The 18,824-nt window shown below is 37.3% G+C and overlaps 1 protein-coding gene across 1 annotated transcript in view; it reads left to right on the forward strand.

Annotated features, from left to right (window-relative positions):
• The window catches only part of EIPR1 (EARP complex and GARP complex interacting protein 1), a 75,535-nt gene extending 59,488 nt beyond the window's left edge, over nt 1–16,047 (forward strand). The window contains exons 7-9 of the mRNA XM_038133520.1: nt 2,094–2,261; nt 3,486–3,653; nt 13,778–16,047. Of these exons, the coding sequence (XP_037989448.1) occupies nt 2,094–2,261; nt 3,486–3,653; nt 13,778–13,952 (511 nt within the window). The 3' untranslated portion in view covers nt 13,953–16,047. The remainder of the gene's footprint in view (nt 1–2,093; nt 2,262–3,485; nt 3,654–13,777) is intronic.
• Nucleotides 16,048–18,824: the final 2,777 nt, after the last annotated feature.

Below are 18,824 nucleotides of genomic sequence, written 5' to 3' on the forward strand. Positions count from 1 at the left end.
GTTGACAGAAGCAAATCCCACTATTGTATTTACTTTAAGCAAAGCTGAGAGTAAATAAGTCCTTAAAACTGGTTTGTCCTTAAACCAGTTTGATAACTAGGCTATGCCAAAGAGCTGTTTGCAATATACTCAAAAAGTATGTGCAATAGTAAACCTCATCTTCAATTAGGCTGTAATATGTCTATTATGTGAATATTTCTTAATAATTAGTTAGGCTAGAAGTAGGAGTTTAAAGTCAGGGCAGTATAAACTGTGGCAGTATAAGAAGCATAAAAACAAGGAGGAGGGAGGAGTCAAGAGCAGAAAACTGTACTACCAGCAAAGTGAAGAGAAATACTAGAAGCAGCTGGAATAGCTGCTCCTGTAGAGTGTGGTTATGATAGCTGCAAGATATAATGTATTCCCTCTTTCGGACATAGCAAACAAAGAAGGGGAGAGGAAAAAATTATTGTCAGGAAGAGTCCTAGACTAGGCTAAGAAGCAGTCTTAATCAGAGAAGAGCCTGTGAAGCAGACAAGACCGACACTAGGCTGATTGGATTTAGAGAGAGAACTTTATCAGGAAAATTCAGACTCCAAGGCTGAATTCTAAATAATATGTAAGAAGAATAATATGAGAAAGTGGAGCCAATAGCTGGAGAAAATGTTCATGTGGTCTGGCATTAATCTTATGATGTAAGTGGGAAATTTAGTGTATATGTTATTGCTCTAGGTAGGGTGAAAAGTGACAAAAAGAATATTCCTATTTGCGGAAGAAAGGGATCAAATGGTCAGAATAATAGTTAAGTTGGGATAAAGTCTTTCATGGTGAGTAGTCCTGAATATAGAATGGACAATAGTATTTTTAAACCCTTACACGCACCTCTAAGCAACGCAAGAAAAAAGTGAAAGGTGCAGTGAAGGAGGAAAGGTGTGTTTTATCGCAGCAAGCATGCTTGAGACTTAGTATTTTTGCCATATACATATCCTAAAAAAATAAGTGGAAGCTTGAATTGCACTCCTAGAATACTTGGTAGAAAGGCATACCTGAATGATATCCTTAGACTCTCAAACTCTGAGAAGAGTGTTGATGCTGGATATCTTAGTAATTTCACTGGTGACAGCCAGAGCTGTCAAGATAAGGCTTAGTACAGGCCTGATAACTTTCAATCTCTCCTTTTGGAGCTATTTTGCTTTGTATTAGTAGTTAGATATTAACAGCAAGAGACTATCTGATCATGACAGAAGACCATAAGTATATGTAGTTTTCACAAGAAAGAGGAAGTTTTGGTCAATATGTTTACTGAAGAGAAACATTTTTAATTTAAGGAAAAAACAAAAAGCTCATGAAGTATTGAAATGTTCCAGTGAAGATTGTAGGAGATGGTCAAGTCTAAGCAGAACTTTAGATGATATATTGGTGGCTTGGAGAAAAGTGGTCATACAATAGTGGAAACAGGAAAAATCAGGCAACATACAAGTTTAAGAGGCAAAGTAGGGACGCAAACTGATGGCACATGATGTTTTGAATAGATATGCTAGGTTGTTAGCCGTACTACAGATGTTTTCTAAAGTGGTCCAGATGGATGAGGTTGTTCCTGACTGAGCAGTTTAAGGGCCACAGGTAAATTAATGATAAATGCAAGAGCTCAAGAAGGTAAATTCAATACAGAGCAGTAATGAAAAGCTGTCGTTGATATCTGTTGCAACCTTTGTATCTCAGCTTTTCCTACTGAAGTAGATGTCTTAAGTAGGGAATTAGTATAACTGCTTAGGGGTGAAGAAGTTCTTACCTGAAACTGTTGTGGTTTAGTAGCAGACATTTATAACAGTTGTTACAGAGCTGTGCTAGAATGATCTGGAACTACTATTTCCTTTTAACTCCAGATGATCTAATGAACAAATGTAGAAGGAGCCAAGCATCAAAGCAAGCTGAGAAATCTATACAAGTTATTATTGTTAACAACTGGGAATTCCCTAAACTCTGCAATAGCAATGGGAACTCTAGGTCTGTGGGTGCTAAGGGTGTTATGCAAGTTTCCAGGGAAACAGATTTCTGTAGGTGAAGTGCAGTCAGCTTTTATAGACCATTTAACTTTTTTTAATGTTTTACAGGCAGATATATTGTATAGAAAATGCACATGGACAGCTGGTACGAGACCTGGACTTTAATCCCAATAAACAGTACTACCTGGCTAGCTGTGGAGATGACTGCAAGGTGAAATTCTGGGACACGAGAAATGTCACTGAACCAGTGAAGACACTGGAGGAGCATTCCCACTGGTAGAACACATTATCTGCATGCTGTTTTGTGGGTGGATGGCTTATATCATTTTTCCAGCTAATTATTTCATTGTTTAGGAACAATGCAAACTAACTATGTTTGTACTATTGTGCATAATCAATTTTTTGCACAGAGGAAAAGTTTCAGCAGGTCAATGTTCCTTGTGTAATTGTAAATTAAGAGTTTAGATAACATTAGTCTAATTGGCAAGAAACTGTTAGCATTGTTGGGAGGTGGGGTACACCTTTGAGAAGCACAGCACAGAACTTGGCCCGTGGGGCCCAGCAGGGACACAGGTGTGCCTTCCCAAATGGAGCCTGAGGTGCTGCACCTGATGTGCAGTAATAAAGCAGCTGCCATCCATCCTTCTTTTGTCACATGGTGTGTTCAGTAGTGCAGCTCAACTTTTTTTATGTTCTTCATAGTTCTTAAGTCAGAATATGCAAGTGAATAATTTTATTCTCTGAAGTAACATTTAGAGCCTGTATCTGCCACACTGGCCTGTGGCTGGAATAAGGAGAGAATCTTGCCTGATGTCTGCTAATTTCAGTGCTTAAGAAAAGATGAATTATTCATATTTTATAAAATTTGGGTTGGAGTAATTCTTGCAAAATAGATCCAGTCCCTAAAGCTACTTTAAGGGAAATGAAGATGGGAATTAACAGAAGCATTATTTATACTTTTTTTCTTCAGAATATTCAAAGAAAAAGAACAAAACAAGAACCATAAGATATTTGGTATTAACTTGATGTGTAAAATGTAAAAATTGAAGAGAAATATAGTCCTACATTTGTTTTAGGAGCTATTTTAAACTTCACTGTAAGAATGTTGTGAGTTTTTTGTTTAAAAAGCTATTTTAATCCATATTTTGCTTTGGGTAAGTTTTTGTATTTAGTACTAAAGTATTTATCTGGCTTACTCAACAATGAATTGGCAAGTACTCTCAAGGAATGATACCATTGAATGGTGTGATTTGTTACTTTTTTTTTTAATTTACTTGTTGAATTTTAAAGACACCTCAAAGAAAACAGATGACATGGAAGCTTAAAAGTCTAATGAAGATGGCAAAAAAACGGTCTTTGGAATGAAGCATGTTACTTCTATGCATATTTAAAACATTGAAAAGATGAATTTTGAGTGCTGTTCTTAAAAAAATTTGTTCAACAGTGATGCACTACCTACCATGAATAGTTCCTCATTCTGTCTGCTTTTAACTTTTTTAGGGTCTGGAATGTCAGATACAATCATTCTCATGATCAGCTGATCCTTACAGGAAGCAGTGATAGCAGAGTTATCCTGTCTAATATGGTATCAATTTCTTCTGAACCATTTGGCCATATGGTAGATGATGATGAACTCAGTGACCAAGAGGACCAGCATCAAGAAGAGAAGTATGAAGTTTCCTGAGTTTTATGTAGATGCTTATAATTTGTTGTTTCATTGAAATGGTTTACATGCTATTTTTTTCTGACTAGGATTTTTGTATACAGGCCTTTCAGGTAAGTAGTTAGAATTCCCACTTTCTTCTTTATTCAGTCTTGGGTGGAATACACTCTTTAAATCTGATTGGCATGGTCCCTCCACATTCACTGGTAGGAAGGGAATGGTGATGCTGAGGATCAGTCCTAAAGTCCACTGGGTTGGTGAAAAGATTCACTTTAAGGGAGCTCTGGTTCAAGTCAAGCATATAGAATAATCTGGGTTAAGTTAGAATTTGAAAATATGCTTTTGTATTTTCTGTGTATGTGTTAGGACCCTTGGGAAACATTACCAGTCTAATGATGAGCTTCTGCATGGGCAGAATAAATTAAATATAAACACATTATTTTTTAAAATTTTGCTCTTAATATCTCTGACTGCTCTGAAACCCAGTAAACTCCTAGATAAAGTAAACCAGAAGTTTGGTTTCAATACTCTTGGTAGAGAATAGTGCATGCTATTGGCAAATGTTGTAAACCCATCCATTTGGTTTGTAGGGAATCAAATATTTTCCTTGTGAATTTTGTAGGCATGGGGTTTTAGCAAATTAACTGTATATACGTATATATAGGAAGTCCTTTAGATTGAGGTTGGGCTGAGGCTTTCTAATTTTGTGACTAGCTTTCATGGTGATCTTCAGCAAACCCTTCTTACAAAGTGAATCACAGAATTACAGAATGAATTAGATTGGAAAAGACCTCGGAGATCGGAGTCCAACCTATGACTGAACATTATTGTGTCATCTAGACCCTGGCAATGACTGCCACCCTCAGTCTTTCCTCCAGCATCCCTAGGGATGGTGATTCCACCACCTCTCTGGGCAGCCCATTCCAATTTCTAATCACCCTTTCTGTGAAGACATTTCTGTAAATGTCCAACCTAAACCTACCCTGGTATAGGTCAAGGCTGTGTCCTTTCCTGTCACTTCTTCCATGGGAGAAGAGGCTTGACCACCAGCTGGCTACAATATCTGTTAGGCAGTTGTAGAGGGCAGTAAGGTTACCCCTGAGCCTCCTGCAGACTAAACAACCCCAGCTCCCTCAGCCCCTCCTCGTATGACTTACTCACTAGACCCTTCACCAGCTCCAGTGCCCTCTTCTGGACAGCTCTACAAAGCTGTCTGCAATGACACAGGCAGATTAACTCCTGCATGATCTTTAAAATAAAGAATAGTTAGATGTGATGAGGAAATGACAAAAAAGATCCCCTAGTTATTCAGCTGTGTTTGCTAGATATTTCAGCTCAAATTCTAAATAAATACTTCTCTAGTTGCATTTTTAAGGTTGCTCTTGAACCTTAATTTTATTGAATACAAGTGCAGTTTTGCTCCAGATAGTTTTGGTGGTTTGGCTTCATTTAAACTATGGACCTAGAAACTATTATGTTTAATACTAAGTAAGAAGGTTACTCCATATATAGAAATGGTTTATTTTAAATGTACAGGATTTCTTTAGAAGATTTTCTCTGTGTATTGTAAGTGCCTGAAAAATCAAGGAGTGAAAAAAGTAAAGTAAAAGTAAAAAAACCAAGTAAACACCTAAAAAATTTGCTCACATCAGCAGTATATACTTATTTTCTAGAATTTAACTGAGTTGCAGTGTTTTAAATAGAGACGCAAAGAATGGTTTGTGTTGGAAAGGGTCTTAAAAATCACCTAGTTTCAACTCCCCTGCCATGGGCAGGGACATCTTTTAGTTCCTTACCTTTAGCTGGAGATTGCAATTTAATCTGTTCTGGATGAAAAATGAATAGCATTAGTGGACATCAGAAAGAGACCACATTTTTTTATATGGTGGAAACACATTAAAAACATCACAAGTAAATAGTATTCTGACAGACATTGTGTAGTAGATTATCTGTAATTCTGAACTTCTCTGGATTGTAGACTGTGTAGGTTGCCTCATTAAAACACAAGTCATTGTTCTAGAATATGAATTTTTGAATCCAAGATCATCCAATGCAATAGAACAAATATAATGCATCTTTTCCCATGGCTATGGGATGGATGTAAACCACATCATCAATGACTTGTATAGTAATGATATAGAGCCCTTGCCTGTTCCCAGAGGCTACAAGAGTATCAATTCTGCATTTGCTTTTTAAATATATGCTTTTCAGCTGCTCATCTGTTTTTTATAAAACCTGGGAAAGCACATTAGCTTTTGTAACTTTTGGTACGGTGAAGATCTTGTTTTAGTCTCCCTCTTCTGCCCCCTTGTTATGAGTTGAGTCAGAAGGATGTTTGCAAGCTGCTGTAGCCTTGAACTGTTGCCAAATGAATGTCTGTTTAGTTCTGAGTGCATAAATGAAGTAGGGCATGACAGCTGTTGGGAATACTTCTTGTTAGTCAACCACTAGTGCCAAATATTTCAGCTCTGATACCCTCCTAGAGACCTCTGTGAAGAGTCTGTTTCACCATTCCATGGGTATTGCCTTTTGTAAAATACAACTTTTCACTCTATGGTTTAATGGGGTGGGGGTGTGTTTGTTTTTATTTGTTTGGTTTTGGTTGTGTTTTGGTTTGGTTTTGTTGTTTTTTTGTTTTTTGTTTTTTTTTTTTTTTTTTTTTGCTTGGGTATGTTCTAGACTTTCCAGAAAGTATTATAGTCTCACAAGGTTCATTTATCCTGTTTTGGAGGACATTTGATTTGTTATTAAATAGCACACAAATACTGATAAAGAGATAACTGATAAATGTCTTTTTCAGGTGTATCTTGAAATACACCAGGAAGAGCCTGTATTTGTACAACTAGTGTCTCTAGCCAGTCACCTTCAGACTGAGTACCATATCTCTCTCAGAAAGTTAAAATATCAAGTGGGAAGGGAGGAAAAGACTTTCTGCATTTTACTTGTCCTGAACACAATCACTTGTGAAAATCCTCCTTGCATTAAATATAAAAATGATAAGTATGGGCCTGTTTTATTTTCAAAGATTTATTGGTTTTCCTTTTTTTCATCAAGTCCCCATATTTTGAAAACCTTGCACAGTTAAAACTCCTTCCTGAGATGTTTAAGACTTATTAACTTTTAATATCTTTCAGAGTAAATTTCCTAATTTTTATTGTATTTCTTGGTTGGAGACAAAAACAAATAGTATGTCAGTTTACCTCTTCCTTGTTCAACTGTGTACAGCTATGCATGAGTCTACTCACTCAATAATTCTTGCCAGATTTACTGCTGTAGTTGCCTCGTTTTTAAGGTTCCCAACTGAAAATAATTATTTGGAGATAATTTTTTTCAAAAGAAAAGAATTCAAGTTCATTGCATGATGAGTAGACAAACTAAAAGATAGTTTGAATCTTCTTATGAAGGGTCTTGATAAGAATTTCTTCTTAGTGTTTTCTTCCTTCAGTGTTTGTCTGTGTTGACATCTTGGGCCTATCTCTTCCCATCTTAGAGACCAGAACATGCTTGAATAAGCAATATGACTAGGATGTTATATTGTTGCATGATGGTCTGTCTCTTGCTGAGATCAGGTGACTACTGGTTCTTCTTAACTGCTGGTTTAGATCAAACCCTAAGTCGAGTCTGTCTTTTCTCTACTGTTTAACTGCTGCTGTTGTTTCTCTCATCAGTCAAAAAAAAAGGAAGAGCAGGCAGCTTCCCTGTGTCATGCTGAAGGTCTTCCTAGCCTCTATCATGTGTCTCATAGTAGTCAGGAGGAAAAATAATAGAAATAGGAAAAGGAGATGTACTTTCCCCTGGATATGTTCCTAGCCCCTGACTATTTGCAGCTCAGGGACATTTATTACCTTCTTTGGGGACTTCTGATTTTTCCATGTCTGCTTTTCCTTTGCTTTCACGCATATTCTTGAGTTTATCTGCTCTCACTAACTGTGTTTTTGTTTATTCTAAAACATGCTAGCTGTGCTTGCATGGTTTTTGTGAAATTTGTCTAGGAGAAACATGCCAACTGTGTTTGTTTTCCTGAACTGAATTAAGAAAGGCTTCAGTGCTCTCTGCATGGGAAGCACAAAGCCTCTGTTGAAAATAGGTAGTCTAAGAAGAGGCTGGAGTTGTCCACAGAGAAGAGCTATAGGCATATGGCCGAAGGACAGCTGTGCTATAATCTGGTCAGGTTCCCAGTCTGGATTATTAAAAGCACAGTTCAAATATGGGGGGAAAAAAACCCACAGCTGAGAATGAAGTGCTGTACTAGTTTCTAGCACCTTGATCCAGAGGTAGAAAAAAGTGTACAGAATAAATGAAAATAGAACAGATGAGGGTGAGTACTTGGGTTAATTTAGGTTTCATCCCCAAAACAAAGCAAATGTGCCTGGATAAGAACATGAGGAGTGATTTTCAATGCTTAAGTTTGAACAAAAGTTTCAAAACATGGGATCATTCTACATCTGTGGATGCAATTGCTTGTCAGGCTTCTCATTGACCTCCTTTTTTAGTGGCTTTGCACTCTTTTGTTGCAAGAACTTTCTCCCTTAACACTGAACTAGCACTGAACTAACACTTGAGTCCTAAATCTCCTGAAGGTGACTGTCAGCTCCCTGTAAGATACTAGGAGAGCATTGGGACTGTCTTCCTCCTAAGGGTGGTAGTGAGTGTCCTATATCCTTCCTTTAGTCTTTGGTCATCCAAAATCCTGATGTTAGTGAGTGTGTCTATATGTTACTGTATTAAATTATTCTGATAGTAATTTTAATTCTACATTGCTCTTTCTAACAATAAAAGAAAGCTAATGGGTTCTTGCAGTTTAGTGTGGCCATCTTTATTTGCCAACCAGGATTCCTTTTCTTCAGTTACTCCAATATATTTGTTTGGCTTATAGGTTTAAATTATGAACTGTGTAGGTCTCTGTTTCGTATGCTGGTGATACACAGCGGAGTCATAGGAGCACCAGTAGCAAGGTACATGCTGCATCTAGAGCAGTGGTTTTATTCTTCATGACTTCTGTAGCCAGAACTTTGTGACAAGGCTCAACTGGTAATGGAGGACTTGCTCTTAAAGAAAAAAAACTTATTCTGCATCCATAACAATGAAAATATTTATATAGTCAATAACATTTTGAGTTTATACATCTGACCTGGAAAGGAAGCCATCCTAAAATTTTAATTTTGCAGTTTAAGCTGCCAGTTCCCTTAAGCCTGTAAACCCCATAGAAAACTAAGATGTTTGCTGTTTCCACTGGCAGAACTAATTACTAAGGTCAACATGCTGCCTTCTCCCTTATGTTACATTTTTTGATGATATGTTCTAAAATAATGATAATCTTTGTTATCCTTTGAATATTGTACCAGAAATTCCTATCAGAAAATACAGGTTTAGTGTTTTTCTTGAAGGCTTATGTTTCCATCTTTTTTTGTCATAGATATTAGCCATAATGTCCTTAAATACAAACAGAAGATCTAACATAAGCACTTCTCAATATTTTAAATTAATACCGAGAGATGTAAAGGATTAGCTCTTCCTGTACAGAGTATCTCACTTGAGATCGTGAAGTTTTTAATGAGATGTTATGTGTCTAAACATCTTCAGCTATTGGAATGGACCAGAGAGAAAACGGTGTCTGCCCTCTCTGTAGAAAGAGACTTTCTTCAAAATTCTATCTAAAGAAGTTGGTGGTATCTACTTTTCATGATAGAAGTGTGGTTTAGAGATTTTTGAATAATAAATAATGTGGTTTCACAATATTACATATGAACTGTGCAGTCTAACGTAGCACCTTTGTATTCGCATCTGTGACTTCAGGAGAGAGATTTGTCAGTGTTGATCTTTTGAAAAGTGTTTGCCAAGCGTGCTGAGGCAGGCTTTCAGGATATTTTCACACAGCTGTCAGCAGTGTTAAATTTGATGCTGTTTAGCTTTTGATATTAATGTCTTGGAGAAACCTAGAAGTCATATGCTATCGAATTATGCTATGGAATCAACCAAGAGACCTAATTAATTAAAACAGGTTAAATAGTTTCTCTTTTGGGGAATGCCAGGATTCAGGACTACTTCATTGTATGTGTAAACAGCTGGGCAAAATGTAATCCAGCAACACTTTTCAGTTCCAAGACTGTTTTTTTTAAAAGCTTCTGATTTTCCTGTAGTATTTCTTTCTTTAACCCTCATCAGCAAGTATACCTTCCTTAATTTATTTTTCATATTAGGACATCTATGAAACCTGTTATATAAAAATAAGCTTTTCCTGTTGTTCTGGGGAAGCAGTTCAGAAAGCTCTTTTTTGAATAAAAAAAAATTATGATGTTTGGAGTAGTATGAATGGCCAATTATTATCTATAAAAAATGTGTTCAAGAATAAATATGCTTGAATTCAGGCTTTTTAAAGTGAGTGAAAAGGCCAGTAGTGTGTTGTCTAATCTTAAGAGAAACAATTTTCTCTTGAAGTCAAAAGGAAAGTGCATCCATGGGCTTAACCCAGAATCCAGTGCTATGCTTTTCAGGATTCATTTTTGGATGCTGCAGTATATGCTGCTACTCTATTGATTCATTTCTATTTCATAGTGATTTTTAAATTAAAGAGGATTTAATTTTGACTGTGATGAGGAATTAATGATTTTTGCTGACTGAAAACCATATTTTATTGAACACTGTGGTGACAAAACAGAATTGCAAGCACTGTGAAGTGAAGTGGTTGTTAACCATGAGAAGTAATTGGAAATAACAGCTTTCTACTTGAAAACAGTTATCCAAGGCTGAGCAAGCGTCTTTCTTGAATCTGTAACACAATTAACCTCAAAGTTATCTAGTAAAATAAAAGCTTCTTTCCTTTCATGGAAGCTGGTTGGGGTCATGCTGTTTGAATAAGACTACAGAGAAAACACAGTCCATTTTCAGCTCTGTGTGGCACATTATGTAGGTAGAGACTGCACATTTCATACTGCAATTTCTTGGTGGCAAAAGGAATGGGGTGCATTGTCAGTTGATGCAGCATAAGAAGATAGAGAAGAAAAGGTATTTTAGTCTGGTCAGAATAAAATCTTCAAAACAGATAGGAAAGTAAGAAACTAAAGAAGCATTTTAAGGGTCAAGAAGATCTGGGTCAAGGAAGAAAATAGCTTACTAAGCTTGCCAGGCATTATGTAGGGATTACCAAGTACACTATCAAATACAGTCACAGAATCACAGAATGAGCTGAGTTGGAAGGGAGCCACAAGGCTCATTGAGTCCAACTGCTGCCTTGCACAGCACCATCTCTCAATCATGGGATCAGCAGGCCGGGCACCTACATCTGTAGTACACTGGACTAGCTATGTAGTATAGCTATCTATGCTATACATAGCTGTTTTGTGCACACATGCTTGTTATATATAGCTACACATAGCTGGTTTTATACCCATAATGTGCAGCTTTTAAGTAAAAACAGGTATCTTTGTGTTCTGGCAACCATGTAAATTATACTTATATTAAAGTAGCGTAGAAGAAAGTTTATTTCATATCCAGTTCTGTACAGCTATTCTTCTTGTTAATCTGAGATGGTTCTTTAATAAATAAATCTGTGTAAAATTTTATTTGGGGTGAATAAATTGTTGTGTGACTCAGGAACAGAACAATTCTAAGTACCCTAGATTGATATAGATTCAAAAATACTGTCCTCAGCCTATTCTTGGATTACAAAAAAAGCAAACATAGCCAAATTGCAGAGAAATCTGAGGTGTTTTCTTGGAAATCTCTTAGCATCAGGTAAGGTAGTCTGCTTCTAAGAGATTCCTATTGTGAGGAAAAAAACTAATCACAAACAAGTCAGCTCCTTGTGTTGTTTTGAGGGGGTTTTTTTTAATGTTTTAGGACAGTCTTTCACATACATGAAATGAATTCTGCCTTTTATTCCACTAGCAGAATCCTTCTGGGCTCATTACTCATTGCATAATTTAAAGGCTAATCTATTTTCATTCATTGTGTTTTTAAAGGATGCTCGTGGACGGTTTCTTTTGGATCTTCTGTATTGTTACTGAGACACATGTTGTTTTGAGATGATTTTTTTTTTCCATCCTGATTGTCTTGTATAGTATCTAGATCCTTTACACCAAGTGATCACTTCCATAAGGATTTTCTGATTCTCAATAACTGTTTCAAGGCTGTGCCACTGGTCTGAAGAACCACGTTGGAATAGTATGCTTTCTTTTTTCTGGGAAGGCACAAAATTTACTTTTATACCTAAGAACAAATTCAGTGTATAGACAATAATAAAACCCAGTTAAAAACTGTAGTTATAAATGGAAATGCCAAACAGAAATTAATCTACAGGCTTGTTTCCTGAACACTCATTCCCCTTATGAGTCCTGTAAATTAAATTAGATGAGCTGTGTTATTTAAATGAAACACTGAAACACTGTGAGCATGCAGAAAATAGTGTAATCTAGAAGCTTATTTGTCCTTGTTTATCCAGCCTTCGGTTAACTGAGATTCCTGGTTAGCTGAAAGTCGGTCGTGTCCCCTGACAGCCGTGTGCAGTGTGCATTACTCCCCTGCTTATCCAGAGAGACATCTGAAATCTTCAGAATAATGGAGTTGTGGGTAAGTGGGTGAGCACTGCATGAAGCACATTGCTGTCTGGGGACATGACCAACTTTCACTTAACCAGGCATGTCAGTTAGCAGGAAGTTAGAAAAACGCATTGCAGGAGATGAAGTGTCTGTATGTGTTCGTTAGCTCTCGGCTGTTGGTAGGTTTGTACCAAAGTTGGTATTCAGGAGAACTGCAAAACAAGCTTGTTCTTTGCAATTTACTAGAGACTGGCTGTTGGCTGTGCTGTGACCTTTTTTGGTTAGTTGATCTTTATTGTAGCACAAGTAAATGGTAAAAACCCTTGAAAATATATATCTGAAGCTATTCAGTATGAATCTGCTTTTGGTTTCTTCATTAAACTCAGTTGAATTTTAATTGCACTGTTAGATTCTCAGCTGGCTAGGTGGGGCAGCGATAACCTGCAGAAGATCCTACTGTGCTCCATCCAGGCTTTGTGATTGCAGAACTGCATGCTTTCAGAGAGCAGCAGGAAAGGGCTCAGGCAGCCAATAACAACACTTCATTTCTGTAGTAGCAGCATCTGTTTAAATGATTGAGTGACATTCACAAGGCTCTTTGGCTTTGCTTTCCATGAGGAGGGCTGCAGCTGTACTGCAAGGCTGTTTCTAGGAGGCAGAGAGATGCCTCTGAAGGGCTGACTGATTCTTGTCAGACAGAGACAATTCTCTGTAGCTGAAGGGAGCTCTAAGGTCATCCTCTGAAAACTCTTCTATCCTGTAGCTACAGAATAATGTGCTGTAGTGGTGCTTTGAGAGGAGAGACTGGCCTTGGGAATGGAGGCAAGAAGGGCTGTGCTCAGTTAGCAGAGTACAATAAATGACTCTTGAGTACTTGGTTTGGACTTTAGAGAGTTTCTTAAATCTCTTGAATATTTACAATGCAGAAGGCAATCTGTGTCTCTCCTATGATGTAGGTGACCAGAGCTTGGCAGTTACAGTGAGAGGTGGGGTATACAATAGTGTATGAGAATGTGGTGCTGATATAACTCTAGCAATGGGAGATAAAAATCAGAGTGGTGGTTCCATCCCCTTCCACAATTCTGGACAGCGTGGGTCCAGTATGGCGGCACTGGAGAGACTGATGTTAGGGACTGCAACTTCTTACCCACCGTGTTTCTTATCTCTAAGACCGTGTATTATTTTAAGAATTCATTGAACAGTGAAGGGGGAGAGGATGAGATGTAGCATGATGAGAGAAAAGATGTTTGTGAAAAGTTGTGTACTTAGATCATGCCATGTAGTTTAACTTGCTTTAGAGAGTGAGATGCTTAGTGTAGGTTCTGAGAGACAGGAAATGCACTGCAATCTAGACTAAGAGTCACTTTGTTCCTGTAAAGGGGGTCTCTTGCACTGACTTGACTTTGCTGTCATGTAAAACATAAGTACATACAAACATAAGGTATAAAATATTCCCTTAAAACCTACTACTGCATTCTCATACTTCAAATTGGGTTTTATTATCTAGATGTTAGTGACACTTAATATGGCCTTTAAAATCAAGTCTGTTCACAAATCCTTATTATTTTTTTGGTGTTTGTTTTCAATTTTAGGATTAAAGAGCCCCTTCAGGACAGTGTAATAGCTACCTATGAAGAACATGAAGATAGTGTATATGCAGTTGAATGGTCCTCAGCAGACCCGTGGCTATTTGCATCTTTAAGTTATGATGGGAGACTGGTTATTAACAGGGTTCCAAGAGCCCTTAAATATCATATACTGTTATAACTTGTTTGAGTTATTCTGGAGTTGGTAATTTGATGTACACAACTGGTAGGTATTGTTAAAGGTTTTTTTCAGGATCTGTTTTTTTAAGTAAAAAAGTTACAGTTTTGTTAGGAATATCTACACTGATGTAGACTTGTAATTTTGTCTTTTGTATTTGCCTTGAGGAACTGTGATGCATTTTCTGAAGGCTGTGCTACCTAGATGATTGAGGGGCTAATCACTTTGTGAACTCTAAAGGTTTCTGATGATAATGGGTACATTCCATACTATTGCTTTATTACATCGGCTTTATACAAATATAAGGAATTACAGAAATGTTATTATGCTGATACAAAACTGGGACAATGTAGGGTTCATGTAGCAGAAGTGATTTACTTGTTTTCAAGAATAATATTCTACATTTCTTGTATAAGCAGCCTTCTGCTTTTAGCTAGAGCCATGTTCCACTAACTGTTCTGCCTACAAATACAGTTGGGAGTGGTCTTAGAAGGCTTTCTTAATACCATCTAATATTGTAAACACTTTTTCTCCCATTTTTGCATGTCTTCAGAAGAAATGTTTTTTGTGAAAGTGAAACCTTCAAAATAAATTTTTCATTTGAGCCTTTTGGTAGTAGCAACAAAGTAACATCCTGCAAATTGTGAACTAAATGCAGTTCTCAGCTTTATATTGTTACTGGAAACAATATTAGTCTTTACCAAAATCTCTGGTATACTGGCGTAATGTGGTATCCTGTATTTATAGGTTAAGTTGGGTTGTGAGGGACTCTGGAGCTATGCTACTATTAACCTGAAAAATCTCTAATATTTGTCTACTTAGATTTTCTTACCCTTCTGGATTTGTGCCAATCTGCAATATGCTGGCATGATGTAAAAGGCTTGCAACTGAGCACAAAATATCCTTTGCTATATCCTACTTTTTGCAATAGGTGACCTAGACATTGGTTACTCTGCTGTTACAAATGCTGAGAACAGGCAGATGCTGAGCTGTAGGAGAACACGCAGGAAATTACAAACGTAGGTGGAAGGCATGGTGAAACATTCCTGCACATATTGACATCCTGTCTTCCCCTGGCAGAGCTTGCACTAAGATGAAGATTGGCTGCTTGGTCTTTGTGTACCCAGGCTAACTGTAATATTAATTATTCCCTGCTGCCTTTTCAACACTATTATTTCCCTTTAGCTTCAGAACTTGGTATGCGTGACAGTGTTGGTCGTGGTAGCATTCTGTAAGACTACTCTGAAGAAATGGCAATGAACATGTGATGGAAAGATCAATATCATCCTCTTCCAGTGAGCCCTCCTGTTGCTATGGCAACAGTTGGTGTTACTGGTGAGGGACGGCGTGCTGCTCACCTCTGCTTGTCCTTACCCACTCTTGAATCGAAACGCCCAAATGTGATTTTTGTGTCCACACAGCTGCTTCAGTGAGATCACGTTTGGAGAGCACGACTGACTGCTGTAGGCCAAAACATCCAGAAAAGATGACAGTTGAATTCCATTTCTGGCTTTCTTAAGGCGCTTATTTGGAAAAATTTGTAGGAGTGAAGTAATCAAATTAAATCATCTGTAATATTGTTTGCATTTGTGTTAATGATGTTACCTATCTGCTCCAGAATTAATGCTTCATTGGAAATTCTGATTATCTGCATTTGTATTTTAAACTTGTGGTATTTCAAATCATTTCAGTCTGTAATTAGGCATGAGATATTCACCTGTGTACTGTAAGAAGAACTACATTTCCAAATCACTAGAACTTCAGTTGTCAGAACGTCAAAATCCTTGGCTGGACTGCTGCTTTTTATGTGGAGCTTTTCATTAGACACAAAATCTTGTTGGGTATCGTGTCTGTCCTGCCTGTGTGCCACCCTCCCCACCCACCCCTCTGAAAAAAAAATGCAAAAAACCTCTGCACTATATCTTTCGTATGCAGTATAACTCCTTAAAACTTTCTTCACATTAGCAATAAAGGTCTAATGAAACTTTGGCATTGTATATGGCTGGCAGTGTGAAGGTGACGGGGAAATTGCCTAACATTGTGTGGGATTTGACTTGATTTTTAACATGTAATAAATGCAGGACAGATTTCAGGCTAATTTCTATGTGGCTGTATTTCTTTTAATATTGTAAGCTTATATCAACTGGAAAGCTCTCTAAACACATAATATCAAGAAACTTGTTTTAGTCTTGTTAAATGTGTGTATCACTCAATAGGGAAGAAGAGAGTGGATGAACACTGGAAAAGAAGGGACTAGCAGGTCCAATTACAGTGAATCAGGAAAGTGGGAAGGGTCAATTTTTAATCATTTTTGGCTGTCTGTAAAGCAGGATCTGGGCTATGTGTACAGGACTTGCAGCAATATAGAAATGACCTTCTGAAAGAGAAGGCTTTTGACAAGGTTTCATCCCAGGCTGTTGGAGCAAGCAAGCTGCTGTAGTATGAAAGGAAGGGTCCGAAGATGGTTAAGTAACTGATTAAAAAGAAATAGGAAGAAGGCATAAATCATCACATTTTGTGGCAAAAAATAAATTGCCAGGGAAGTCCACAAGGATCTGTGCCTAGGCATGTGCTTCACAGTATACTCATGACCTTTTGGAAAAAGGGCTGCAGAAAAATATGGCGAAGTTTGCAGAGACTGTTCAGAGAAGTAAAGATGACCAAAGAATTACGAAATGGCCTCTTGGATGATAAAATGGTAGATGAAAATCAGTGCAGGAGATGTTAAGTAACTAATATGGGAGAAAACAGTTTTTTTACATACTGTGGACCTCCAATAGGGCTCTTACTTGGAAGTAAGATCTTGGGGGTTTTATCGATCTTTAAAAACATTAGCTTAATAGAGGTCAAAATTTTAATTAAAATGTAGGGAATTACTAGCCAGCAAGTAAAGAAAATAAAGCATTGTTAATCCTCGCAAATAATATAAATTCATAAATCTCTGGTGTATGTGCATTCGTAATAATGTGTTGCTGTGGTTTTTTCCATCTTCAGCCTAATGTAGTAAAATGGAACGATTTTAGGTGGAGTGACAGGAATGAGGAATAGCATGCAACACCTGGATATGAGGATAACTAAATAGAGTGAAAGGCAGAGGGTTGAGACAGAATGATAAAAGTCCGTAAAATCAAAAGTGGCAGAGGGAGAGGATGCATAGGGAGTGACTGTTCAATGTATCATGTCTCTCCTGATACCAGAACTAGAGGTTATTGAATGTAATCTGCATATGGTGGCTCAAAGCATATGAAATAGTGGTCTTCACAGGCATGAAGGTGAGCTATGGCCCTTGGCTTTAACAACCCTTTCCCCCAGAATAAAAAAAAACCAAAAAACTGCATGAAGAAAAAAAAAATCTCATTAATGCTAAAGTTTACATGACTTGGAAGTAACTGAAACAGTACTTGAAAGATGAAGCCAATAAAGGTTGCTAAATATAATGTCAGCATCCCTGGCTTAGAAAAATCCTTTTGAACCATCAGTTGGTGGACACTACCAAGAGTACTGGCAGAGAATCCCTCTGTTGTTGTGCACTCTTTAATAAACTTCCTGGACATGTCCTGTTTACCAGAAAAGGTAGAAAATGGAAATTAAAAATAATAACTTAGTCTCTAAAGTTTTGTGTCTACAGCTAAGACAGCACATTGCTCATGTGTGCTTCTTTGCATGTTTCTTTCTGTGTATTTACTTTTGTTGTGAGTTGTGTTATAGGGGATTTCAGAAAATTCTCATATCTCAGGTGAATTTCTTACAGAATCCTAGTAGAATCCTAGTTTTGGAACCAATATTGTTGCAAAATACTCCTTGGCAATAACGGTGAAGGCAAGCAGATTTCTGTACAGCAAAGAGCCCATCACTGCTTTGGAAGTTCAGATCATGGTCTGACTGATCTCACAGCTCTGGATTGCTTTCAGTGTCTCAGAGAATTCTGTTTATACAGTCATACAGCAGCACTGGTAAGCACAAAATTATTCTGTTTTCAAACACCTCTTAAATTACTTTTCTTTCTTTGCAGATTGTGTCCAGGTAAGAAACTTCAGTAAGTCTTAATTTTGAAAAAGTGAGTTATAGTATTTCTTAAAAATGTCAGTCTTGCTGCCTAAAAATTTGTTTCTTTCTAGGTTTGGTGCTGAAAATCTTTTTCTTTTCACAATTATATATTAATATATGTCTCTGGTATGGAGTTAAACTGCTTGATATGTAGTATTTTTACTCCACAGAAAGTGAATTATTGAAGAAGAAAGGAATTTATAATAGTTTATGAAGGTTTTGAGCATGATTTAAGTGAAACTGGTCAAAGTCAATACAAATTTTAGCCATTTAATGAGAAGCTTGAAATAACAATCTGTTTAACTTGAACTAAAGTGGTGCTAACTTAATATTAGGAAAAAAACCCAACCCACCACCAAACCACCGTACTCAGTACTGACCCAGACTTTTCCTGTGGTGTTAGTGCTAAAATTAGCTTGATCTATCCTGAAGCCTCTGAAGTTAATGAGTAGCTTGTCAACATCAGAATGAATGAAGAACAGTGGATAGCTGAGGTACTCTGGGTGTTTGCTGTAGGCCCATAGTCCTTACCTTGTACCTTGAAGTGAAGTGGAAAGAAGAAGCCATATGATCTGGATTATGTGCAACACTTAAATTAGTTTAAAACAGTGCTTTGTAAAGAATTAAGCTTCCAGAATATAAAGTTTTCCAACAGGGAACAGGAAGCATTAATTCTGGATTGGCCTCTGGCAGTATTTGAGACTGAAATTGTGCAGCTGATGTAAGATGGACTTCAACAGTGTGATCTGACTAGTCTGACACAGTAAGTAAGACTGGTCTTACATGATGTCTTATATGCCTTTGATTTAACTGGAGCAGTGAAAAGTA

The sequence above is a fragment of the Motacilla alba genome, chromosome 3, assembly GCF_015832195.1.
Source record: "Motacilla alba alba isolate MOTALB_02 chromosome 3, Motacilla_alba_V1.0_pri, whole genome shotgun sequence".
NCBI classification, from domain to species: domain Eukaryota; kingdom Metazoa; phylum Chordata; class Aves; order Passeriformes; family Motacillidae; genus Motacilla; species Motacilla alba.